This window comes from Tetrao urogallus (assembly GCF_951394365.1).
Source record: "Tetrao urogallus genome assembly, chromosome: 7".
Lineage (NCBI taxonomy): Eukaryota > Metazoa > Chordata > Aves > Galliformes > Phasianidae > Tetrao > Tetrao urogallus.
Window position 1 is genome coordinate 4,450,475 of NC_136820.1, and position 26,541 is coordinate 4,477,015.

At 43.5% G+C, this 26,541-nt stretch overlaps 1 protein-coding gene across 1 annotated transcript in view; it reads right to left on the reverse strand.

Annotated features, from left to right (window-relative positions):
- The window catches only part of PDE1C (phosphodiesterase 1C), a gene marked incomplete at both ends in the record, with an annotated part of 281,466 nt that extends 255,445 nt beyond the window's left edge, over nt 1-26,021 (reverse strand). Inside the window, one exon of the mRNA XM_079538517.1 lies at nt 25,937-26,021. Coding sequence (XP_079394643.1) covers nt 25,937-26,021 — 85 coding nt within the window. The remainder of the gene's footprint in view (nt 1-25,936) is intronic.
- Nucleotides 26,022-26,541: the final 520 nt, after the last annotated feature.

Below are 26,541 nucleotides of genomic sequence, written 5' to 3' on the forward strand. Positions count from 1 at the left end.
TCAGCAAGAACCAAATGCAAACACCGTGGTTTTTTGCATTGTGGGGCATAGTTTTTAACACTTACAGTAGACCTGGGTCCATTCATATAGCTAGCAATCAGCCATGGTAGTTACTATGAGAAAACAGTTCAGTACTTTTTGTAAGGAGACAACACTTAGCACTTCACAGCAATTCACAGGGGTTTTGTACCAGGAAGAAATTAGAAGAACATGGATTAACTGGCAAAAATCCATACTTCCTTGCTCAGTAAAATCTCCCCAGCAATAATCTAGTACTCTCTGACCTACAACTATTCCAGTATAGAGTTTGGTTCATCCTCTTCTGTGTCTGCTGGAACACTTTTCACCCCTTTTCTCTACTCCTGCAATTGCCTTGCAGTGTGTGGAGCAATCCAAGATGTTTCACTTACAGCACACAAGAGAAATAAGCGAAGGAGGGGAAGAACAACACAAGAAACACATTGCCACTGTCTGGAAGAACAAACCTAGGGGACTGCTTTCCCTTTTGAAAGTACTAGGGAACAACTGCCATGTTGTCACCTATTTCTAGATGCTCTGTCTGGGTACCCTAATACCAGATCCCCACAGAGGAAACATCTGTGCAGGGCGATGCAAGGACACCACGTCCATCATTAGCCACGCAGCAAAGCGGTGGGGGCACACACTCTACAGATGCATGCCGGTCATGCTTGTAGTGACAACCCTGCCATACAGCACAGCCCCAGAGGTGGCTAACCACTCACTGGTAGGGAGATCCCTGAGTGCTTCCTAAGGCCACTTTCACCCCAAGAACGCAGTAAGGGGAAGGATAAGAAGAATAAGAATACCGATTTTTCTGGTCTGTGAAAGAAGGATTGACTTCCAATCTTTTGCTGCTTTTCTAAAGAAACCTGTTTGTGGCAGGATCCCTGGATTCAGGCCAGAATGTAGACACAACAATTTACAAGTACGGAAATCTGAAGTCTAAAATTTGACAGCTTTGGAAACTTTCAAAAAGCAATTCCAAACTGTCCGTATCACGGCTCCTTCAGTTGTCTCCAGATTTAGCTGTAGTCAGACACAGAAGGATTCAGACTCCCAGAACAGAACTGCAGATGTAACTATTATTTAAACACTTGGATCGCCCCTCCAGCCCAAAATGAGAGGTTTCTAATGTGCTCAGCTTTAATAAATTACATTCTGAAATACACCTTAAGATACAGAGGAGAGCAGCAATACAGAGGAGAGCTGAAAAACTTACATTCTACCCAATTGCAGAAAATCTTCATTTCGTTTTGATTTCCTGTGATGGAACCAAGGGATATAGCCTCACTGGGTAACCAGTGTGGATTTTATAGCTCCTTGCTTCAGAATCTGCACAAATCTCTGCCAAAATTTGGTGTGACAGTCTCATACAATATCACAAGAAAATGAAAGGTCTCAGATTTCTAAATGCAATCGGTTTCTTCAATATAAAGTAGCATCAGCTACTTCCAGATGGGGACATTTATGCAAGCAAAGTCATTAGAAATCAAGAACCTCACAGAAGCATGGTGCAACTTAGATTTAGATCAGTCTGTGCATGTATGTGAACTGTAATATATACTGACACAATTTACATGGAATCAAAATAGATAGATGCCACATTATCATTTTGTACAGTGCTTTTGTCCCTATCATATTGGTAGTATTTAATCAAGGTTTAAAAGAAAAGGTCTTACTGAGAAAAAAAGAAAAAAAAAAAAGCACTTATAAAGCTAGTCAGCTTTCAGAAAGCTTTATTTGATTGGGTGCAGTGTGATAACATGAGTACAAGACACTTTCCAGCCTGAAGCCATCTGGGATCCTTACACTGTGGATCCACCCTAAGTGTGCAAGCAATCTGATGGGCACTCAGTGAGGTAAGCCCACCAGTGGCACGGCCCTGTACAACTTCTCTAGTCCCCCTCCCAGAACTCCCAGTGTGCGCTAACCTGCGGCATCACAGCTGGCATTCCAACACAGACCACATTTCACAGCCTTTGGCACAGAAGTCGTTCCTGTCTGCAGCAATTCTACAGCTCTGAGGCAAGTCTCTGGGCCCCTAAATGGCTTTAAGGAAGCCATTTCAAACTTCCTATGCACCCACCTCTCTGAGGTTTTAAAAATTTGAGATTTTGGTGGTTTCCTTTCTTCCCACTTTGTTTCCTCTACAAAGATGATCCAGACTGCAAAGCTGTGCTCTATCTGATATTCTGCATGCTGATATGTAATATTGGTGGCTTTACAGAGTACAAAAACCTCACTCAGTGTTCTGAGGCAAAAAAAAGTTTTCCAGGAAGGGTAAATCTTAAGTTACATCACTTAAGTTCCAAAATATCTCAGAACAGATTACTAGATTTTACATTCACTTTCTTCAGCTCCCAAATGAGGGTTCTGAAAGCATCTTAATTCAAGAAAAGAATGAGAAGAGCTTACAAGCTGAAATGCTTTAAGAAAAAAGTTCTGTCACATTGATTGAAACTTAGACCAAGTCACAGCACGTTTTGAGCTAGCAATCCAGAAGTGAGAGGTGCTAACTTCTGGGCAAACTCCAGCACTGCAGAAATGGGCAGATATTTGTTAAGCACGTCATCATCGTGGACCAAGTCATGCAGCTGAACTCTGGGTCAAATAGAAGAATAACAAAGAACAGTGACCAAATCTGTCATGACATTTGGAGTGTTTTGAATGCATCTGCTTCCATTTGGGAAAGCACACTAGAAAATAAAGTTTTTGAGACAATGACTCAGCTAAGCTGTTAAAGACAGAAGTTCTGGCAGGATTTATAACACATGCCTTTATGAACAGGAAAGTTATTATTTTCTTGCTAGAAGAAAATCAGCTGTATTTACAAGCAAAGACCAGTATCTTCTAAAGTTGAAGTAGCTCCATACCCAGCACAGTAATAGCACCCACGTTCACCACCCTAATTGCTAAATTTCCTTTCAATAGGTCCAGTAACAAACGGCTTGCTCTGTGAGTAGCAGGTGGTCATTGCAACAAATCTAAATAGTGTTTCATCTATGAGCGTGTGGAAGAAAAGCTCCATCAAGCCCACACAAATTACTTGGATTATTTTTAACGATTTCACAGGAAGCAGGCCCAGACTTCCTGCCAAACTCCAAAATCGTTAGGAGAATGACAACGTCCTTGGTTTCCCAATGCTTCCCTAATGAAAACAAAGATCAAAATACACTCTTGTTCTAGCAGTCCCTAAATGATGCTTTGAGATATTTCGATATTCAGATAGATTTAGAATGATATTTAAATTTCACTCTTAGTAAAAGATTGCAACTACTGACCATGGAAGAGTTCCACAAGGCAGTCAAAGCGCATAAGCACAACTGGATTCCTGCTTTCCATCAATACTACGTTAGTCTTGTGACCAAAAAAATTCTTAACCTTTCACCTTTCCAAATGCACACCAAACTCTTCCTCTGTTTCCAAGGTAAAAGAGAAACTATTTTCATCCTGGTTCAGCCTCAGTGGCTGAAGGCAAAGCAAATGTAGGAACATGCAGAAGGGGGATGGCAGAACTACTGCTTACAATGCTACTGGTGGCTTGGAATGCCTTGAGCTGCTCAGGAAACTTTGGACAGGCTGAGAAAAAATAGAGAAATGAGAGAACTTTTTTTTTACTTTTACTTTTTAATACTGTTGCTGATTGTTTTGAACCATGCAAAATTTCCCTCTGACATCCTGAGAAATGCTTAAGTATCAGGAAAGCAATAAAAATCAAATATGCAGTTTCTATATGCTATCTTCTTCAGGATCCACTTCCATTCAAATACTATATGATCCTTCATCTACTCCAGGCAGCTAAAAGTCTTCGGCAATCCCTTCTCCAAAACCAAAAATCTTGTTCAAAATGTTCACTCTATCCAGTGAAGAAAAATAAAGCTTTTGTTTGTTGGCTTTTTGTCTGCTTGGTTGTAGCTATTTTTTAAAACACATCTTTTAAAAAAAAACGAAGATGTTGTACAACTACATGTTTTCTAATCAACAGGAAAGATACCTGTTAAGTACCATTCTGTTAAAGTACAAGGCTGGCACTTGTACAGTGCTGTTAAGTGAAACAAACTGCAGTGATTCTACTGAAAAAAAAGGGGGGGAAAAAATCAGTACTTGGTGTAACATCAGTGATTTGCTATCCTTACAAGTGCATAAGTGTTTAACCCACTACTTTTCTCCAGTTCACTCACTTTTCCCTTCTTTTCAAATGAATTACGTATCTGAAGACTTACTTGCACATTCCTAATTTCCTAAATTTTTTCTAGATAATATGATTATCTGTTCAACCCTTTTTCTTTCTCCTAAAAGGATATTTTATAGACATCTAGATTGCAAAAGCATCTGAGGATAGGGTCTGCTTTTCAGATGTGGAGATCTACAGTGCAGTGCAGTCATCCAAGTCCCCTTTACAGCCAATGGAAAGAAAATGGTGCTCCTAGGGCATGATTCAGCTCAGCCTGAGACTGATACCTAAAATAGGTCAGATGAATAACATCCTGCAAGAAACAATTTCTCTACACTGAGTATAAAGGCATATAATGTGTTTACTTCAGATATGGATGACTTAAATTACGTGAAGTCCTGCCCTGCCCTGGTTTCCTGTGCTGTCAGTGCAGACTTCTGAGGCTCTGCCCTTGGAAATAACTGGGCTGTGTGAAAACCACCAGTAATATTAGGTGAGGTTATACCTACAGCACAGGAGCTGCTTGACCTCAGAAACGTCTAATCCACTGGGGAAAAAAAAAGAAAGAAAGAAAAAAAAAAGTTGTTCTTGGAGAGGTTTTCAAGCAGGCTCATTAGAAAGTTGCCATGGAAACATTCTCTTCTATTGGTAGAGCACACTTTGACAATAAACTCTTGTGGGTGTGACCCTTCAGACTTAAATTTTGTAAGGCTAGTAAATGAGGCCTCCTGTGAATTTCTCATGGGCATTTCTATTCCCCCACTGAACAGCAAAGAAAAAAATGTATGCTGCTGTTCCACAAGGGGATGAAACAGAGCCATCTCCAAATAACAAAGAAGTCACTGAGCTGTGCACAGCTTAAGGAAATGAAAGGAACTCCAGACTTAAAGTTCAGCCCCCATGACAGGTGAGCTTTGTGCTTTCTTGCTCACCAGAGGAACTAGCTTTAAAAAGGACTGAATCCATTACCACTACGGAACAACAAATTGCCTCAGTCACATGTGCCTGCCATCCCTGATGCAACATCTTGGTCATAAAACAGTGCAACGTAGCAGATCAAATCATTCTCTGGTATATCTAGTATCTCCAATGCATTTTATCAACAGGTGCTTTAATTGACAGTAATACAATGGCATTCTTGCTCAACCGAAGTGATATTTCTGTTTCCAGGAAATGCAGGATTGATGCAGCCATTACACTGCAACACTGCTCAGTTAAAAAAAATAAAATAAAATAAAAAAAGCAGATTATGCTTTGGGACCTTCAGTCCAACTTTTAAAGACATCTGAGACACATGTCCTTACGTGCTTGTGCTGCAGCTGAAAGCACAGCCTCAGCAATCAGGTTACGAGGAGCTTTTGTAAATGGTTTTTGTTATGCAGATAGAGTGACGATTTTTCAATAGCCACGAACAACAGCAGCCTTGCTAAAATCGTGAAGAGGAATGCAAACAAGCTGTTCCTGAAGAATGAAGATAGCTAGAGCTTTTGTATCGGTAGCAAAGGTATCTCAGGGTACTGTGGTAGTACAAAAACCAAGCAAAAGAACCAATCAAAAGGGGGCTGGGGGGGGAAGTGAAGAGGGAAGAGAAAGAAAAAGCAAACCAAAGACCTTCTTTATTCCTCATTTTCCTGGATTTTTGTCAGCTGTCTCATGAAGTCTGACTTGATACTGCCCAGTAAGTGCCACACAACAGAGCACAAGAGGTATCCAGTACCCAGTGTCTCGACAGCAGTTGCAGCCCAGCCATACACACCTTCTCAGATGCATTGAACATTATTTCTGATGCATATCCTAGTGCCATGGTAGGTTCCAGAGCTGAAGAAGGGCTACAACACTGAAGCACCACTTAAAAATACATTTTCCAGCTGGGATATTTCAGGTGAGGTGATCTAACATACTGTGTAATGTGCCACGACACCTCACTGCTTTTGTGCCTTCCTGGTTCCAGCTGTTCTCTGGCACAGAGCTACACAAAGAATGATCCCATGCAAATGCAAGGCCAGGCCTTTCCAATAGATGACAGAAGGCCAGTAGTCAAACATACACCAGCAGTGTGTCCTTGCAGCAAAGAAAGCCAATGGTATTCTGGGCTGCACAAGTGGTGGTGTTAGCAGAACAGAGGTGATCCTTTGCTTCTGCCCGCTGATGGGGTGGCTGCACATGGAGCTGGGTCCAGCTCTGGGCTGCCCAGGTATCATGGTGTGCTCCCATGTGTGCTGTGGCGTCTCCTCCTTGGAAATCTTCAACAGCTGCCTGGACATAGGCCTGGCAGAGGTTGGGCCAGATGGACCCAGAGGGTGGAAGAGATCTCTGTAGATCATCGTGCACTTTTGGATTTTGACACACCTGCAAGCTGCACTGAGCATGGCTGGGAGCTGAGAGCACAGAAGGCACTGTGAACCTCCTCTATGTTTTTTCCTCCAGATACATTAGATGGTTAGGACATAATTTTTCAGTATCTCTCTTTCACTCTTATTGCAGAGTCTGCAATACTTGACAGACTGAACTGCTCTTTGTGGTAATCCTTAACACCCAACGATTCAGTCTAGTCTGTTTCCTAACAAAGATGCTACATAATAAAGAAAAGGGTTGATATAACTGAAAATGTTTTATTCCTTTAACCGTATATAATCAAAGTAAAAATTGAGTCACTGAGGTGAACATGTGCTACAATTAACACAGCTGATAAAAGATGAGCTATTGCTCCTATTAATTACTGCTATATTTACTGATTCAGAAAGTGACAACCATTAGCTTGGACCACATATTAAAGCCTTTCAGCTACTGGGCAACGTGGCACAGAGTTAGATATAGGTCAGATCAGCACTTTCAGCAATAGGCTCTGCCTGCATTTTCTCTTAATGAGTTTACTCCTAAAACAGAAAAGAGGACACATTGCCTCCGATTTCTGCTGAGTTCCTATCAAACCAATTAAGAGCATGAGTGCAAGACACAGGCAACTTCTCTTTCTTTTTCCTGAGGAAATGAGCTCACTATTTCATTTGTTTTGGATCTCAACCTTTACAGCATATCATTTTAATTTCTAACCTGTACACACCCCCGAGACCATCACTGTGTCCATTTATGTTTCCCTCAGATACCTTTCTTTGTACAGATAGGTCATTCTCAGCAGGGAATAGAATGTGCTGTGAGCTCTGGCTTGGTTACCAGCTCCCAGGAGAGTTCACTTGAAAGGAACTCCAAAACATGCAGTCTCTTCATTCACAAAATATTTGGTTTTACAAGGCAACAATCCCATTGTTTTCAGCAGTGACCAAATATACACCATTTCCTTCGTCGTCACATTGCAGTCTACGTTCCCTGGGGGATCCAAGTTTATCCCTCTGGCTGTCAGGAGAGCTCTGAAGGAAGTCCTGACACCCGCTCTCCTTTCCTCCCCTGCAAGGCTGAGACCTCAGGGATCAGCTAGCCCAGAGGTGACCTGGAGCACACCTACAGAGCACGAACAAGAGTGAATCCTAGAGAGCACTTTGTTCTACCTTTCCCTCAGCACAGACTTGTCTATACTTACTAATGTGTATCTTGACACGCAGAGAAAGAGGAACAAGACACTTTTAATGTTTCCCCATAAAATCTGAAAAGCTAAGATGCCAGAACACTATGGTGTTTTGCAGAGAAGCACAGGAGACAACTCGGCTTCTAAGCAATTACTTTTCAAACAGTAATCTCTTCCGTTGGAGCTTCCTCAAGTGCCAGGTATTCACTGCCTTATATCTCTTGTCATCTATACCTCTGCTAAAATTGTATTCAGTTTCTGTGTTATTCCTTTACCTCCCCATTGCCGTAACCTTACACAAACACACACATGCACATTTACAATGGGGCCTTGAAAATTTCTGTCGTTGTCCAAAAGATCAGCAATTCAGCTTCATGCTGATGACAGACCTGCTAGTTTTTATATGCACAGGGATCTTGGATTAGGGTATATTCTGCACAGCAGCATGGACTCACAACATGGTGTGTCAGTGGTAGTTCTGCCAGGAAATGGCCTGTATTTCACTTTTTCATCTACCAACACCAGCAGGTTTGCCTGGATGGCAGGCCATGAAAGACTCATCCCTGGCTGCCCAGTCTGCACTGCAGAGCAAGGGCACCACATCATCCTTCTGATATGACTTCAGCATAATGCTTCACCTCAAACTCTTCAAATCACTGGAGAAGTGTCCAACTTCCTCTCCTGTGCACTTTCTCAAGAGCCTGAAGGTGACAGTGGAACACTCAAACCAGTTCTGATGCAGTGTATCCTGTTGTTGCTCAGCCCCTGTGGAAGACTCCTTGCTGCTTGTAGGGGAAAGAGATGCACTGCACGAACTGCCTATCACTCAGGGTACTTCCAGAAACCTGTGCAAGAGAAGCTTCAAACTGAAGAGGGTAATGCCTTGCTTTTCCCTCCTACATTCAGTGTCAGTGCATGCCTGTTCATGAAAATCTGAGCCTCAATCCAACTGAAAGTGGCAGATTTTTGCCATTCTTTTTAATGAGAGAATAAAATCCTACCACAATACTCTTAAAAAAAAAAAAAAGAAGAAGAAGAAAAAGTAGAAGCTAAACTAGGGTGATTTTTAAAAGTCAGTGGCTTTTTTTTTTTTCTTTGTACTCTCATCAGGAGAAATTTTATATTCACCTACAGAATTACTCAACAGCTTTGGCTGGGACCAGTCTCTGAAGATCACAAGGTCTGCTTCTTGCTCCAAGGAAGGCTAACTTGCAGAACACTGCCCGAAGTTACAGGCTGAAAATAACTATTTTAACTACTCCTTCTGAAGTCTCAAATAGAATGGATCCAGAAACGCAGCAAGAGTGGCTTCACCAGTGGAAATGCTCTAAGCTGCTGTCTTCCTTCATTTTGCATTTTCTTTGCAAGTACTGTTGGGGTGCCACAATGTGATTTGTCACCAGTGCATGCATCTCATATTTATTTATTATTTTAAAGCAGCGTGGGAGAAGATGTAAAAGATTTTTAACGTCTATCAGGATTCCATTCCGAGTGGCTGGTTGAGAATATCTGCCATACTGTGATAAGGCACCCTGCACAACATAGCCTTAAATTCAGACTACGAAAAGAGCATATGCCTCTGAACAGGCCAAAAGCACGGCAGGATTTATTTTCTCTACCTCATGAAATCAAGCCTGATCTTTAATTAGCAAAATCTAACACTGGTCTGGAATGCCAAGCAGGTGGCACAGACAGAAAGGGTTTCTTAGAGAATGACACGTGCAAAGAGACAATCCTGGTAAATAAACTTCTCATTAATAGGCAACACAGCAAGCCAACCATACAGTAATGTTACGCCACTTGATAAACTGCTGGTGCAGATGTTAGGAGCACCACCATGCACTGCTTCCCTTTCCAGCTTGTTTGCTTTCTAGCAGCTTGCAGCAGAGGTGGATTGCATGTGCTCTTAGTGAAGTCCCTGGGCAAAACAGTGACAACGACCAAGACAAAATGCTACTCTGATTTTAGAAGTTGTATTTGATTGTTCAAATAGAAACATCAGCCAACGAAAAACACATCTTTCTTTGTTTTTCTGGAAATCACTCAATGAAACTCCTCTGAAACTGGAAGGGATTTTTTCTTTCAGTAGTAATACTACAAGGAGATTAATTCTGGATTCTGTATGAAAATTTCTTGGCCCTTTCTAAATATACTGTTATGGCAGCTGAACCAAGAGCCATCAGAGCACCACGAACAAGACATTTGTACAACACAGTAGATGCTCAGTAGATGCTTGGCTTTGAGGCTGAAAATCACATTATCACAGAATCACCAAGGCTGGAAAACACATACAAGATCAGCCAGTCCAGCCATCCACCTATCACCAACAGTTCTCACTGCACCATGTCCCTCAGCACAGCATCTAAAAATTCCCTGAACACCTCCAGGGTCAGTGACTCCACCACCTCCCTGGGCAGCCCATTTCAGAGCCTGGCAACTCTTTTGGAAAAGTAGTATTTCTTGATATCCAGCCTGAATCTCCCCTGGCACAACTTCAGGCCATTCCCTCTAGTCTTATCACTGGTTACTCACCACAGCCTCCCTTCAGGTAGTTATAGAGAGCAATGAGGTCTCCCCTGAGCCTCTTCTTCTCTGGAACGAACGTTCCCAGCTCCTTCAGCTGCTCATCATAAGGTCTGTGCTCCAGACCCCTCCACCAGCTTTGCTGCCCTTCTCCGGACACATTCCAGAGCCTCAGTGTCTTTCTTGCAGTGAGGGGCCCAAAACTGAACACAGTACACAAGGTACAGCCTCACCAGTGCTGAATACAGAGACATAATTACTCCTCTGATCCTTCTGGCTATACTATTTCTGATAGAAGTCAGGATGCCACTGGCCTTGGCCACTGGAGCACAAACTGCTGGCTCATATTCAGCTGAGCATCAATCAATAGCCCCAGTCCATTTCCTCTATACAGGCCTCGCTAACCCAAGCAGATTGACACTTCCTGCCAACTTGGTGTCATCTGTATGGAATAGGATTTAGGACTTTATGCTTGAAATCCAGTAGCTTTCCTGCTCATCAGGACAAATAGGTCCTTTGTAACTTAGGATAGCCTGCTTCAATTAATTGTATAATAAAATAGGAGGCACTGCTTTTGTAGCAGCCCTTATATTACTGGCATTGATTGTTCAGCTATTCAGAAAAAATTCCCAAAGTCTGCCACATAACTATGTCCCCATGCTGGAAAAAGGCCACAGTAATTAATGCATAGAGCTGATAGAGACTGAAATTATCTTCAAGTTGTACTGAAAGACAGAGCAAGTAAAACTTCTCTGGAATGGATTCTGTTTCTGGGGAAGATAATACCAGGAACTGCACAGGATTGGTTGAAGAATGACTTATTTGTAAAAAGAACACACGACCAGTAGCTCAACACAGGCTCAAAAACAGAGTAGCCACTTGTATGGGGGCATGGAAATACACCTGAAATGGGAGGTAATTTCTGAGGCTTCTTCCTGACCTGGACAGGCAAAGCTGAAGTGAGCAGCAGGGTTCACCATTTTTAGATTTTATAATTCAGTCTAGGGGCCAATCCAGGGTCTCAGGGCTGGGGAGGGCCCAGGGCACACAGCATCCCTGGGTGGCACGAGGGAACTGCCTTTGCTTAGCTTAAAGAAGGCTCAGGGAGGATCTGAGCGTTGACTGCAGCTGTCTACCAGGAACACAGGAGGTGCAACCTGATTTTTCTCACAGGTGCTCAGGTGAAAGGACAAGAGGCACTGGGCTCACGCTGGAGCATGGACAACTCCCAGCCAGGCAAAAGGAAAGGACTGCCACCACGAGGGTGTTCAGACATGAAACAGGCGGCACCCAGAGAAACTACAGGGCTCTGTCCTCCCCAGGGTATCCAAACTTAACTGAGCTTCTATGACTCAAACCCATGGCGTCAAAAATCATTTCTCTAAATATGCCATCTGCACCAGAGGCCTTCACAAAAATGTATGAGCCAAAGCAGAAAAGCTATGAATAAGCTGAGAGGGGGCATCTGCCCCCATTAGCTACTCCACTGGGCAGTTTAGTAGCTGCTGCTGCCTCCTGCATCTATAGAAAACATGAAAGCAAAGCACTAGAAACATTCAGGAAAAAGGAGCACAATGGGATCACACGGCACCCTGTTAGCATAGGCACAGCAAGCCACCACCAGAAACACAAATACAACTGGCTTAGCTCTTCATTCAGCGATAGCCTGTGGATTCTCTTAGCACACTGCTATTTAGTCACTGTACAGAAAACAAGCACATCTTCTGCTTGCTCACACCTGACAGGAGGACATGAACACCTTCATGGTGCTTGAGGTACATAGGGGTCAACTGATGGTGGACAGCCGACTACACATCTGTGTAGTCTGCCCCTAAGTTGCCATCTGAAAATCCTATTTTCAGAGATTGCAGAGATCTAATCTGTCCAAACTACTTGTCTGGGGGCGTGCCTGATATTCAGCTATTCTTTGTGCACTGCTACAGTGGGTCTGACTTAATCTTCAACCACACATTCCATGGCCAAGGAGATAACAAGTTGAGGGCAGCAATCCCTAATAGGCCCTTTTCACCCTCTGAGTGGGAAACCCTACCACAGGGCCCCAAGGACCTCACAGACCCTCCAAAGAACCACCAAAGCTGTACCAATACAGCTGCCCAAAGGACAGTAGGCCCTCACCTCCCCACCTCTATCCTTTGGGATCACTGTAGAAGATACCACCTTCTCACACTCCAGTGGTGTCAGTGAGGGATGGGAAAGGACAGCTGATACAACCCTTGAAACTCAGCAGTTCTTAATGGCTGCCTGCGGAGTGTCAGTATGCTTTGTCCCCTCTCTGCTGAGCAGCACCAGGACAACTCCATCCCAGGCAGCTGCAGCGTGCGTGAGAACCCCCTTTCCTGACCCTCTTGGTACATTCTTGCAACCGTCTTGTGTCTAGAATCCCAGTCACTGAGCAGACACAGCCAGTGGCAGTTGATCCCTGTAACATAAAAATGTTTTATTTCGAGTACAGGGTATGAAATATCCACAAGAAATGGAGACTGACAGAAATGGGCAATGAGATTGAGCTATGGAGGTGGACCTGCCTGGCAGTGACATAGAGCCCATGGAGGTAGAGCCACCTCTGGAAGATAACCTGATGGAAGTGGATCTGCCTCCGCTGGAGCAGGCCAGTCACCAAGCCATCACTGTCAGGCCGACCAGAAAGAGACTGCACTACCAAGATCACTGCAGGGTGCCAGGGTCCGTCTGCTTCCCTCTAAATGGCCACCTCGATGCCAGTGCTGATCCTCCTACCCCATAAGTTTGCCCTTACCCAGGAGAGCCCCAGCGCAGGGCAATCCCATGGGTTCACATAGAGCCTCCACTTCCTGGTAATTCTTCTTCTCACAGCCAAGGCTCCTACAAGCCCCTCCTTCCTGTCCCCCTCACTCGTTCCTCCCCAAGACCTCTCATCTTTTCTTCACCAAGTCTTGAGGAAGAGGACAAGGCAGGGACTGCATTCCTCTGAGCTGCCAGGGCAATGAGAGGAGTCCAGCAGAGGCACCTGAACTCCCATGGGCCTTGAACACTGCGGGGGGTGCAAGAACTTCTTAAGTTTATCCTTACTTGGGAGAGCCCCAACTCAGGGACATCTCTCCAAATGGCCGCCTCAACACCGGTGCTGATCCTCCTATCCCATGAGTTTGCCCTCACCCAGGAGAGCCCTAGCTCAGGGCTTTCCCCTGTGTTTACATGGAGCCTTCATTTCCTGGTAATTCTTTTGACAGCCGAGGCTTCCATGAGCCCATCCTTCCTGTCCGCTGCCCTCATCCCTCCCCAGGGAAAAGGACGGATTAGAGAAGCGACAGAGGCAGCTGTTCCTGTGGAGAAGCAGACTCGGTTCAGACAGAAAGTGCTGAACATCAGCAGGAAGATCCAGTTCCTGGATCAGTGGGAAGACGCTTCTCTTGGGCTTTTTGTGCCCCGCAGCAGGGCACACTGCCCTCATTGCCAGCCCGAGGAACCACCGCACTGCACTCACTGCACTGCACTCGCTGCTGAGGCCGTCCCTGCCCTGCCTCAGCACCCTCTGCCGCGTGGCGATGTATTTCACATACGCATCATCAAGATGTGTAGTACTATGACTCTCAGAATACTTTCCGCTCAACAGTTAATGAACAGAACTGCCTGAACCGAGAGCAAGAATTAGCATTTGGCAGAACTAACACATAACTAAAGCGAAAGGTTTCAGTTTAAATTAACGCCAGACCTTCTCTGCGTGGCCGCCACAAGCGGTTACTGCAGCCACGTCCCACACGCGGCCTGGCACAGCCCGCCCTTGCGGCCGCCTCCTGCCCCGCGCCAACATGGCGGCGGCTCCTCCCCACAGAGCGGCCCGGCCCAACAACGCCCAGGCAGCGGTGCGCGATCGGCACAGCCAGGGCTGACGGCTGGACTCAGGGAGGTCGCAGAGCTGTGCTGACCCGGTTATGGCAAATAACTGCGTGCCGTCTGATGCAGTGCCTGAACGCGTCCTGAACATTGAGAACAACACGCAGCCCTGATTTGTGTTTCGATACAGGAATTTGAGAATAGGTTTCAAGTTTGACAAAAAAAAAAATTTCTTTTTTTTTTTTTTTTTTTTGTCAACACAAATACATCACCTGCAAATTTTCAACCCATAAATCTGATCCCATCCCTCTACCAGACATTAAGTGACCAGAAAGAAATACCTCTTCCTTCTCATCATGCCTTATCCATGCCATCACTATTTGGCAGTACACACTTTGTAAACAGCTGTTTTCAAGGATAAGGCACAGGAAGAGTAAAATTTCATCCAAAATCTTGGATGAACACCCTGAGAGCTCACTGAGAATGGCAGCCACTGCCATCAAACCAGGGCGAGGGGTCAAATATCCCACTAGTTCTTTGTTTGTTGTTCTCCATATGTATATATATATGTATATATGTAAGCATTACTTTCGCAGTGATTTACACACTTTATATGTAGCCCAAGACAATTCTTCATGAGTGTGGCCCAGGAAAGACAAAAGGTTGGACACCCACATCATAAAGCTTCCTGCCTTCATACACAAGATGTTGTGGATGCAGCAGAATGGCTTACACCCATGCTCTTTAAAACGTCTTAAAGCATCAGAGGAAAGAATTTTACTATATTTCACTCAGTATTTCTGAGATGACTCTCCTATTTTCTCAACGTACCCCAGGAAAAGGCAGGAGGCATATCAAGTAAGTAGGTAAATAACTGAAAGTATCTGCCCAAAGCAGAATATTCACAACATCCTGAAGTGCACCACTTAAAAGCATTCAACATAGCACTTAAAAGCTGTGTGACTGAGCAACTAAAGCAACTTTTAAAATGCAATTAATAGTTCCTCCTTATGAACGAGTCTCATTTGGCAGTTCTTGCAGTCACAGAATCACAGAAACACCCCAAGGTTGGAAAAGACCTATAAGGTCATCCAGTCCAACCATCCACCTATCGCCAATAGTTCTCACTAAACCATGTCCCTCAACACAATGTCCAAATGTTCCCAAACATCATGAGTACTCTCATTTATTGCAGTGGGGTTAATCAAACAGATACTTCAAACAAACACTTCTCAGTTATTGCCTCCATTGATTTTGGGGTTTTTTTTTTTGTCATGCATCGCTACAGAACCTTCTGATTCACTGTCTTTTTAAAAAGATTTAAGTGCATTTCTTTTCTTTTTTTTTTCTCCTCATTTTTAAACTAGGATCTTTCACTTGGGGAAGTCCAACTGCCTGGGTACCAAGGGTACCAAAGCATGTATGACCTCATACAGAAGTCACAAGTGTCTTATCCATTCTAAATGCTGCTTGGTGACTTCAACGATCAGCTTACTGCAAACAAGAACATACAAATATTTTCTAGCAATGATGACAAGCATTACATGTGTCATGTGCACATGCAGTTTACAGTATGCAATGAGGTACTAACTAAATACATAAAAGTAATCTGTAAATAGAAAAAGAAGATTCTGAATGAAATTAAAAAATAAACCACGTAAGATTCATTTTTGTGCATACCAAGTTTGCATGATGTATCATTCACTGTAAGTTTGGAATTGTAAGTTTGGCTAGAAGTCTATTTCACAATTAGACGAGTCTTAGGATATTTGCTACCTTATTTTCACAAATTCCCAATGCGTTCTTTGACTTGCATAATTTGGGCTGAGGAGTTCAAGGTCCATAAGGTACAGCATCATTTTCTTTAGAAATAGAAATTAATCTTGGCACAGCCATAGAGAGAGATTTTGGCACCTAAAGCATGTGCTGTCTTCCTTCTTCCCTCCTCCGGGTTCCTTCACAGGAGTCTCCATGCCTTCCTCTTGATGGGCAGCAGTGCCAGCAAGCAGTGGGGCTCACAGATACCATTGCCAAAGGCTGAGGAGAAGGACTATGGGGGTTGGAGAAAGATGTGCAACTCCAAGCCTAAAACACTATACCCTATACCCAGAATGAGTCTTTTCATATATGTGAAAACAAAATCCTTTTCCCAGTTCAAAAAGTCAGTTTATAACAGCACTTATGCCTTACAGGCAAAATTTGCAAGTCTTCAAAGGTGAAATTTTCTTTGCCACTTTGAGATCTGAAGACACTGGTATTCTGAGTAGGCTTGTCCAAAGCATCTGAATAGATCTGTACTTAATAAACATTGAAGTAATCAAAGCTAAAAACTTCTAAAAAGGACACAAGACTTGCTTCCCATGAACAACATGAAAGAGAGCAAATACAAGAGACTGAACATACCAGGTAAACACCAAATCAGCAGGGAAAATATCCCAAAGGTTTCATTTAAGTATCAGCGCAGAACTGGAGAAAAATAATTGTGCACATAGCGTTACTGTAAATGACAGATAATAAAACAGAAGGCTCAAATTATTATTGCTGCTTCAGAGGGCTAGTAGGCAAACACAATCAGAGACTAAATGACAAGCCACTGAGCAGAATTTCACTTCAAAAATTCTACTTCACTTAAATAACACAATGAATTCTAATTAATGGGAAGCATTAGACTGGAACATAAGGCAGCAAACATCACTAAAGAATAAACATACTCTCTCATGAAGGAAAATTTGCTCTGATCATGTGGTCAAGCTGACACAAGCATCTTCCAGGAGCCGGTAGATCCAAGTTATAAGAAGTGCTGTAATTACCATTCTCAGCTCTTACGCTTCCCCTGCCTTGAGAACAATTAAGCCTTGAGCATTAACCCTGGAGACAAGAATAATATTAACAAGCCACCTAGCAACTGCAATAACAACAACCTGCTGATATTTCAGGAATGGAGGAATACTGGGAAGGGTTAGCAGACCAGACTGATAATTGGATTATTTGATTATTTACAAGATCTACAACTATGCATCCAAACTCAAGCCATGGCCACCGTCTAAGTGAAACTCAGGTTCAACACCTAACAGCCAGGATCCCCTAGTCTTCCAAGCTGCTTTGACAACTCCCAGGAGGGGTTCTGAACTGTTGTGCCACGTAGGGGTTCCTCCACCTCCTCATCTTGTGTCTGCAGCAGATGGTTCCTGCCACTGGAAGCAGCCAAGAGGAAAGGACTCGGCTTTACGGCCAAATGAAGTAAAGTTAGGAGCAGCCAGTATCTGCTCACTGCAGCAAAGAGGGCTGCAAACTGTGCTCGTGGAGGAGTTGCCACACCAATGTTCAAAGAGGGTCTGGGATAACCATCTTCCAGACCCCATCTCACGTCAGCATGCTGCATCTTTGATAGTGAGGCAGGAGGTCTCTGTAATCAGTTCTACATTTGATAGGGAGAAAAGGGGGAAGTTCTTTACAGAGAAAGAGTGGTGAGGTGCTGGAACAGGCTGCCCAGAGAGGCTGTGGATGCCCCATACATGGAGGTGTTCAGCGCCAGGTTGGATGGGGCCCTGCAGCCTGGTCTGGTATTAGATATGGAGGTTGGCAGCTCTGCCTGCAGCGCTGAAGTTGGAACTTGATGATCCTTGAGGTCCCTTCCAATCCAAGCCACTCTATGATGCTATGAAAGGTGCACCAAGTACCTTAATAGACACCTATCTCAAAACCAAATACACACAGCATGGAAAAAGCAATCCTTTTTTGCAGAAGAAACAGATACCTAGATGTCATTAAACACTTCCAGCTCAAATTTGGCCTGCATTATTCCTGTGAAAAATCAGAGTTCACTCTCTTGAAGTGAGGCAAGACATTCATTATCAGATGATCTGTATGAAAAATAAACTATCGGCTAATAGCTAATGTTAACAGTAGCCATTAGATCTATAGTATTTCCTTCTGTAGTTCTATTTAAGTGTTCAAGTTACCAGAAAGAAATCAACTCATAAAGTAAGAACTTTTAAAAGTAACGTAAGATGTCCTGCTATGGATTTTCTAGAGATGTCCACTAATTTTACTAACAACAGAGTTAGCCTGCATCCAGGGGTCAGGAAAAAAATCACTGCTGTTGTTATTTGAACAGCCACGAAATAAATTTCATAAAATTTCCATAAATTAACCGTGAAAAAAAAAATGTGTATTTTTGGGGTTATTCTATTTTCTATGCATATATTCCTCCACGTCTCCTAGGTTCTCCATGTTCTATTTGTAAAAACATTTTATACTCTATACCATATACAAATAGTGTAAAGAATAGATCCCCTACCCTATGATTCACATTGAAACCAGCTTTGATTAGTAAGTTCTGTATTTTAATATTTTAATATTTCAGATTTTGGCAAGCTAAAGAACAGCACAGCTTTGCCAGAGATGTCTTAGATTTGCTCATACGGCAGTTTTGATAAAAAAAAAATACGGACTGCAGGCCAAATTATGTTTTGAGTTACCAGGTTTGCATAAGAGTCAGAGCATAATTTGGCCTCTAAGATATTCAATTCTGAATTATGATAATGTTCAAGGCAGAAATAACATAGATTGTCTTTAAACCAAGCTTTGAAAGTTAGGGGAAAGAGCCATCTCTCTCCTTAGGCTAATCTAACAAGGTACTGTACTACCAAATGGGAGCAAAGAAAGAACTCTGAAGCTCCCAAAAGATCTCATTTTTAGACTACATTGTAAGGGAAATAGTGATTATTAACAGTATACATGTCTGGTAATGATCACAGCTTCAGGAATAGAGGAGGAAATCAATATAAATTAAGCAGATTTAGCATTCTGCTGTTCACATTGTGTTCAGCAGCAAATGAAACATCCTACCCTGCAAAACATCAACTTCAGTGGGAGATTAAAGCATCACTTGGGATTTTGCAGCATAGCTGACGTTAGAATCCCTAAATTTCATAGAACTCTTTCTCTCCTGGTATTTACATTGTTGGTTCACTTCTTAGGGTGCTACAATTGCCGTTCTTCCCTCTTGGTATTTGACAGAAATACCCACTGTTCTCACGTCATCATGGAGCTTGCATCTCTCAACTCAGCAAAGCTCCTCAGGATGCAGTTGAGAACAAGGCCATTTGTTGCCAGCAGAAAAGATCTCAGCCAACAGCAGAACCACGGCCTAAATGAAACCATTTTCAGTTTTCTTAATGATATCTGTTTGGTAGGTGTTGGGCATTTATCTTTGTCCATAGCGATCATCAAAAAGAAAATCCAATACTTGGAACAACTCGCTGTAAGAGAAAGTTGATGTACTTATACTTGTTACTTCCAGTTATCTCCAAGCTAGCTTAAAAATTCACAGTACTTGAACTAGTAATAATAAAAAAGCTTCCTTCACACGCTGATCTGCTTGGTGAATCTAGAGAAGAAAGTTTAGCTTTCAGTTGACACAATTCAAACTAAAATAACACTGATATTTGTGGGACACAATAAAAAAAAAGGATAATGTCTAAAGAGAAAAAGACTGGTGCAGATCTGGGGGGCTACATCCATTACCGCTGTTTAAAAGTACAAAACCCCAAAACAGAAAGGGAAAAAAAAAAAAAAAGAGAGAGATTCCATTAAAAGCAATCAGCACTTGGAGGAACTGCAAGGACTTCAGCTACCCACACACGAGGAAAGAACTGGTACAGTTTGATTTTTGAAAGCTTTCATTCCTAATAAGTATTCATTGTCAATATAAAAGGAAAAGGACAGGCAGCCTGGATCCAAACGGCCTTCCTTATTATCAAACTCAGATGAACGTGAGCTGGCTACAAAATTACTGACTTTAGGAGAGGCACTTAGTGTCAAACTGAGTGGTACTGAGCTGAGCAAGCTGCTTATCCAGTCCCCTTTCCCAACACCACACCGTTTGTCAGGTCTCATCACGTTGAGAAAGGGGGGAAGGGTACTACATCAACAGAAATGAGGCAGCATCATGCAGCAGCAGCAAGAGACTAAGCACCACATGCTGCCGTTTAATGGAGAAAGATGATGCCTGCAGTCTTCCTGAGGGAAACGTTCAAGGGGCTGATTGCAGCTGCTATGACAGTAAGGAGGAGGATGACCAGAGCAACTGCTCTCACATTGTCCCAGTGCACAGCTTGACACTCCAGCTGGGAAACCAGTGGAGGTCTCATCACGTGCATCTGCTTGGTAATCACTGCAACTTCCTCCTCACCAAGCTTCCAACTTTGCAAACAACTGAAGATGCAACCAAAGGTTACCTTTACAGACTTGAAAATTCTGAGCCTGTAGCTACTGGAAATCTGGAAATCAAGTTTCAGGGCATCACTAGATACAACTTCTGTTGCTGGGCAGGGAAAATTTGGGAGGAAAAAGATACCAGCAGAAAGTCTTGGGAGCAAGCTGTATGATTTTACCTCACTTTGTGCATAGGTCAGACTCTCCTCTGACCTACAGCAGTGTGTGCATTTAGCAGAGAAAACTGTCTGGGGACAGATCCTTTGTTTATTTAAGTCACTGTTGGACTCCCAGCAGCAGTGGAGTGATGCAATTTACTACTGGCTAGAATCCTGCCTTTTGACTCGATTTGCACTTGTACCAATAAGCACATGATGCATCCAGAAGCCTTTACTCGTGCAATAGTAATACATCAGAAAAGCGAGACAGTAAGCACAGCACAAGAGCTTAAAACAGAAGATCTGCAAAAATGCAAATCCCAAAAGACAACTAAGCTCCCACTGTGAGCTGCTGGCAAATTTGGTGTGCTATGACCTCTTCCCTATGGCAACTCTGAGGGAAGAGGCAGGCCCAAAGACTCACTGTGTTTCAAGATGCCAAGATACCCACAGCTGTGAACAGCAGGTAGTAGTGACAAGGCAGGTCATCCACAGTAGCAGATGGCTGAGCTCCATGAAAGCATTGCCAAGCTTTCTGCCACACAAGATCCAATGCTGCAGTCTTCCCAGAGATCACTTACTAAGCTCAGAGCAGCCCACCCTGAAACACTGAACACCACCACGTTCCTGCAGATGCCACAGAAATCACCATCCCCACCTATTATAAAAGCAGCTACGTGACAGAAATACCAACAAGACTTGCTGTTGCCAACCACTGTGTCCAGAAGAATCCCACTCCACACAAGGAGCCAAGTTGGTTGTCTCACAAATGTAGACACCAAAAATTCAGCTTTCTTTCACGTGAATATTCAGGCAGAGCAAAGCCCAGACTCGTTTGAAGCTAAGGCACAGCTTTGTAATGGAAAGAGCAGGAGAAAAACCTCAATGTTAGTTTTATTTCACAATCTATTTGCTAGCAGCTTTATGTTAATTTTTGAGAGTAGGAGGAGGGTGGGTTTTATTTTCCTTCCCATTTTATTAGAACAGCAGAATACCACATCCAATTGCAAGCCTCTCGTTTGCTTTATATTAATCAACTTGAATTTGGTACTTCTTATATATCAGATGAAAAATGCTTCCAATGGGAAGATTTTCCCAAAGCGTGGTCTATTAGCCAAGTTTGGGGGTTTGCTGTGTTTCGTTTTGGTCTTCTGGCTATGGTGTCATAACCAAGAAAATGATACAGAGTTCAGGTACAAAGACAAGGAAAAAGCTATAACCCCCCAAGAGGGGAGGTGATTATGCTATCGTTCACCTTTCTGCCAGGGACATTGTTTTTGCACCCTCCCTCCCTCCCCAAAAGCATACTGACCCCACAGGCAGACATCTCTCCAAGGCCTCTGCTGAAGGAACACAGCCAGTGGCACGCACACAGAGCCAGCGAGAGATCTGTCAGCACCTTGTGATTACAGCGTGCTATCAATCTAGATGGTACTTTTCATAAGAAGAAACTAAGGGGAGAAGTCAAGTAAATCCCCATGAAAACACGCTACGTGTGCGTTTGTGTATGGGCTAGGACTTGTGCTAAAGCCTGTCTCTTCCCTGGCTTGCAAAGGAGACATTACCCTCAGAAGAACGACCAACTCCAGCAAAGCTGAAAATCAATACACAAGAACAATGTAATTAACTATATTAATTGTTGCTACAATACACACAGCTCTCTGGGTAACACACAGTACAAAAAGCAAAGCTTCTTACTTCCCTGGTTTCTTTCTAGAATCTTTCTCAAAAACAGTCTTTTCTATTCCAGTTAATTTGAACATGGAGCTCCTAAGGTGCAACCTTTAAAAAAGGAAATAACTAAATAACTACACAGTAGCTTTTTTTTTGTCCTTAAATTAAGCACGTGACACAGAGCTTATTCTGAGAACGCTGAGTTCAGTATCAGCTTCGCTTCTAATCTTTCCCTGCTGAGACCAACGCAATCCTCTCCTACAACATTGGCTCTGACATGCTTGGATTTCTGAGGTGAACTTTCAGAGGGACTCACCAAGAAGCCCTACCTTTGGGAGTGTTATTCACACGGTGATGTTGGAATTGGTTTCTTATAATAAATGAACGCAAAGCAATCAACTAGGACTGTTATGAAAACCATGTTTTTAAAGAACTATTTCAAAGTAAGGCCTGACAGTGCCACTGAGCAAAACTCAAATCCTTAGCAATAATTGAAGGAAGAGCCTTTGCACTTGAAATGGTGACAGGGTCCTCCTGAACGAACTTTCACGAAAGGTGTAGAATCAGCTGCTGTGAGCTAGACCAAGGGTTTCAGTTCCACGTCCCACCTCCGTCAGCACTTGAACTGCAGTAGAACTACTCATCACTTCAATTCATTTTAACCCACAAAAATAAATTGATTAGATAAATTTGGACAAGACACTTAAAACAGTGTTGCCAGGTGCTTCTGGATATGAAAAGCAGAGTGGGAGCTTTAATGCAGTTAGCTCTTAGTCACAGGAAAGTGATAAATGCAGAAAGAAAATATCCTCTGTTAATGTTTGTGTTTACCGTTTTCCCAGGTTTAAAGGCAGTGGATGTTTCTCTGTCTTGCACCTTCAGACAGCCAGTTAAAGCAGCAAAGCCAGTAACACCATTTATGAAATACTGTTAAGTCAGAATGCTGATGAGAGAAGGTGCAGGACAAAAAAAAAAAACAAAAAAAAACAGGTGCGAGTTCTTCCTAATTTCTTGTCCTCTGGTATTTATTGCTTTCAGTAGATGAAAATTCAGCCAACGTTAAACAAGTAGTCAAGCAAAACAACTTACATAATTAAAAAACTTGCTCTGAAACAGACACTGAAATTTGTTTACAGAGACAGTGGCAAATAAAGGCACCAAAATCTTCATTAGGGACACACTGAAATTTCTGGAGCAAAATAATTTTTCCACTTCATCCCAAATGGTCCCAGTAAATAACATTCTTTGTAGCTCTGCCATAGCCCCTTATCAACACACTGCCAGTGCAAAAAGACCAAGGGAACCTGTAAAACCATGCTAGAAATTCTCAGTGCACACAGAGCAGTGCAGCTCAGCCCTCCTCATATTCTCTGCCAAGAGGGGCTGGTGTGTGGAGGAAAGGAGCTTGCAGCTACCTCGTTACTCTGTAGAGAGGTCAAGCTACCAGGTATCAGTGTACATTTGCTTATTAGCATGGTAGGCAAGATACTCCTGGAGGGATCTGTGGAAGCCTTGGGAAGTGCCAGGCTCCTCCAACTGCTGCAGTTGTGCACCAATATCTTGCAGTGAGCGAGGAGAAAATGGGAGCTGCACAACAGCTGCTTGAGGTTGCACTGCTGAGCAAACACACAGTGACCATCTCTAGTACACACTGCTGCACACCTGCAGGCAGCCAGCCTGGAGCTGCTGCTGCAACAGCCTTCCTCCTTTCCCACACACTGTCATGGCTGGTTTTCAGGCTCAGGTCTTCATGAAAAGTTTCTTTTTGTGTAACTGTACATAATCATTTTTATGGAGATCATCCTTTCTTTACAGTTTGCGTTGGTTCCTCCCAATTCTAACTCTTTTGCACGTAAGTGGAAACGTTAACCTCAGCCTGATATCACTGTGTCCCTTGGAGCAGCAGTCTTCTATCCCAGCTGACATGCTTCAATAGCAGACTCAGCAGCTCAACATCTTCCAAGAACTTCAAGAAATTTGCAGTATCTGAGACTAGGAGTCTACAAACAAGTCTCATCTGATGAAAAAAAGTTGACGCCCATCTCCAACACTTCAACATTTTTGTCACGCCGTTCGGACACATTCATTTTCTTCAACGCAGAGAATAACAAAGACATGAATCATTCAGATCCGTCCATCACACAGCACTGGCAATACCAGATAGTGTGTTTACAGTGCTTTCACAGTTACGTGAATCAATCCAGCGCACATTTGCCAAGATATAAAAATAAATGTTACATAATGCACAGTTCACAATCAATACATCGCTCGCACGCATCAAACAGAAGAAAACAGCACGTGAACTACTATGCAACAACTGTCCTAAGAAGCAGAAGCTGCAATTGTCATCTGACCCAAAATTTGGTCTCGTTCTTTGGTGAGCACAAGCAGCAATAAAGATAGCAGAGTAACAAATACAGCAATCCTCTCGGATTGTCCAGGAACAAAGTCATTAGGCACAGTCAGAAGCATTCAGCATCTTCGGATAATGTTTTCTACTGCCTAGGCTCAAAAAGGAAATGTTTTTCCTCCAGACTGACAGAAACTGATGAAATATCACTATTAGTAACGATGATGAGAGATGGAGAGATTCAAGATAGGGAGTTCAAAAGCAAACATGCTGCAACTTAGCTCTTGGGGGGGGACCACCACCCACGATCTCAGAGAAATAGCCTTTAGAAGTAGCATCTTCCTAGCAGCTTCAACTTTCAAGTGTTACGTGCACATTAACAGATGTTTGCATGGAAATATTTTAGTGACACATACATTTCTGCCTTTGTATTTTATCACTAAGTTTTTTGATTGCACAATAAGTTTTCCGTGAAGCAGGCAATTAGATAAAACAAGTACCTCTCACACCAACAAAAAGCTTGCATTCATCATTATTAAATGAAATCATGACCCAGTTATACTGGTGCAAGTCAGGAACGACTTCCCTGCTTTCACAACTGCAGGAAAATAGAACTCTTGCCACCTATAACGCAGCCAGGGGGATTTGTACTGATTGATTATTCTGCAGCAGTTACCGTAAACACCGAACTGCATCTCCTTTGGAAACTGAAATACCATAAAAAGCTTTTTCATTTTTAAGGTCTATAGGATTTTACACAGCACGGCCCTGGGAGATGAACAGTTCTAGCAGAGCAGCCTGTTAGGGAATCCTCATATCTTAACTTCTGCACAGAAAGTCTGCTGGAAAACATGAGAACACCTGTTGCTTTGAGAAGGCTCGTTTTTGTCTAAGACAGCAAACACAGCAAACTGCATTTGAACAGCTACAAGAGAAACAAACAGTCCTAAAATTCCTGATCTCCCCCCGCATCTTTCCGCCCCGTAGCAATTTTTAGCATTTGAGAGAAGCAACAGGAATGATTGCGCACCTCAAACCTAAGAATGGTGAAAGGTTATGGAATTTGGAAACGCTCTCTAAGGCAACAAACAAATACTGGAAACAAAACCACAGCTCCCAAGGGCCGTGTTCCTGGATTCATCGGAAGGAAACAAGCAAGTTGGAAATCTGCGGTCCTGAAAGCAGCGGCGTTCCTGAGATAAGGCTCCAAACCAAGAAGTTCTGCAAGCGTCTCCTTGTGCCAAAACCAGGGAGGGATTCACAGCGCTGCGTATTGCTGACAACTTTCTTGGACAGAAGTAAATACAGAAGGCAGAAAGGAAAAGAGATGTAGAAGTTGCAGGGCATACGCTGCAAACGCGTACAGCGACAAGAGGCAGATGTGAGCAACAGCTGTCTCTGAAGCTGCGGAGAGGGAACAAACAGAGAAATGAAAGAAAGCGGAGGAATTAAATCAGGCTCACCAATAGTAAAGCTATAGCCATCGATGCTGAAAGTCGCGCTCCGGCATTTTTTAAACCCTTCCTTTCTGCTGCTTGGCTCTGTCATGATCCCTCCAGCTTGTCCCTCCGGCTCAGGCTGTCTCCCCGCGGCAGCGGCACGCAGGGCTCTTGCCGGTGCTCCGTGCCGGTTCCCGCCGCTCCGCCGCTAGCGCCAGCCCTCGCAGCCAGCCGCGCACATCTCCGGTGCGGGGAGCCCAAGCACGCGCCCAGCCGCTTTCTCCTCCCCCAGCGCGCACCGAACTGCCGGCCCGGCCCAGCCTCGGGCAGCGGCTCGGTGGCCAAACCCACGGCTGAGCTGCCGAGTCGATAGGACAGCTGTATCTGTCAGTTCCGCGTAGGAGTTCAGCGCGCAGTCAGGGAAAGATGAAGGGTCCCGGTTCTGTGACTCCTCTTGCTCTCGAGGCTTCTGATTTACCCTCGGATTTCAGCCCTTCCAATGCAAGCTGAGTGTTTCAATCAGTTCGGACATAATGAATCAACCCAAGATTAGAATACATCATCAACCATCCACTTCTTACACGAGCAACAAGTCTCTGGAAACACAGCCAAGAGAGGAGTATAAAACA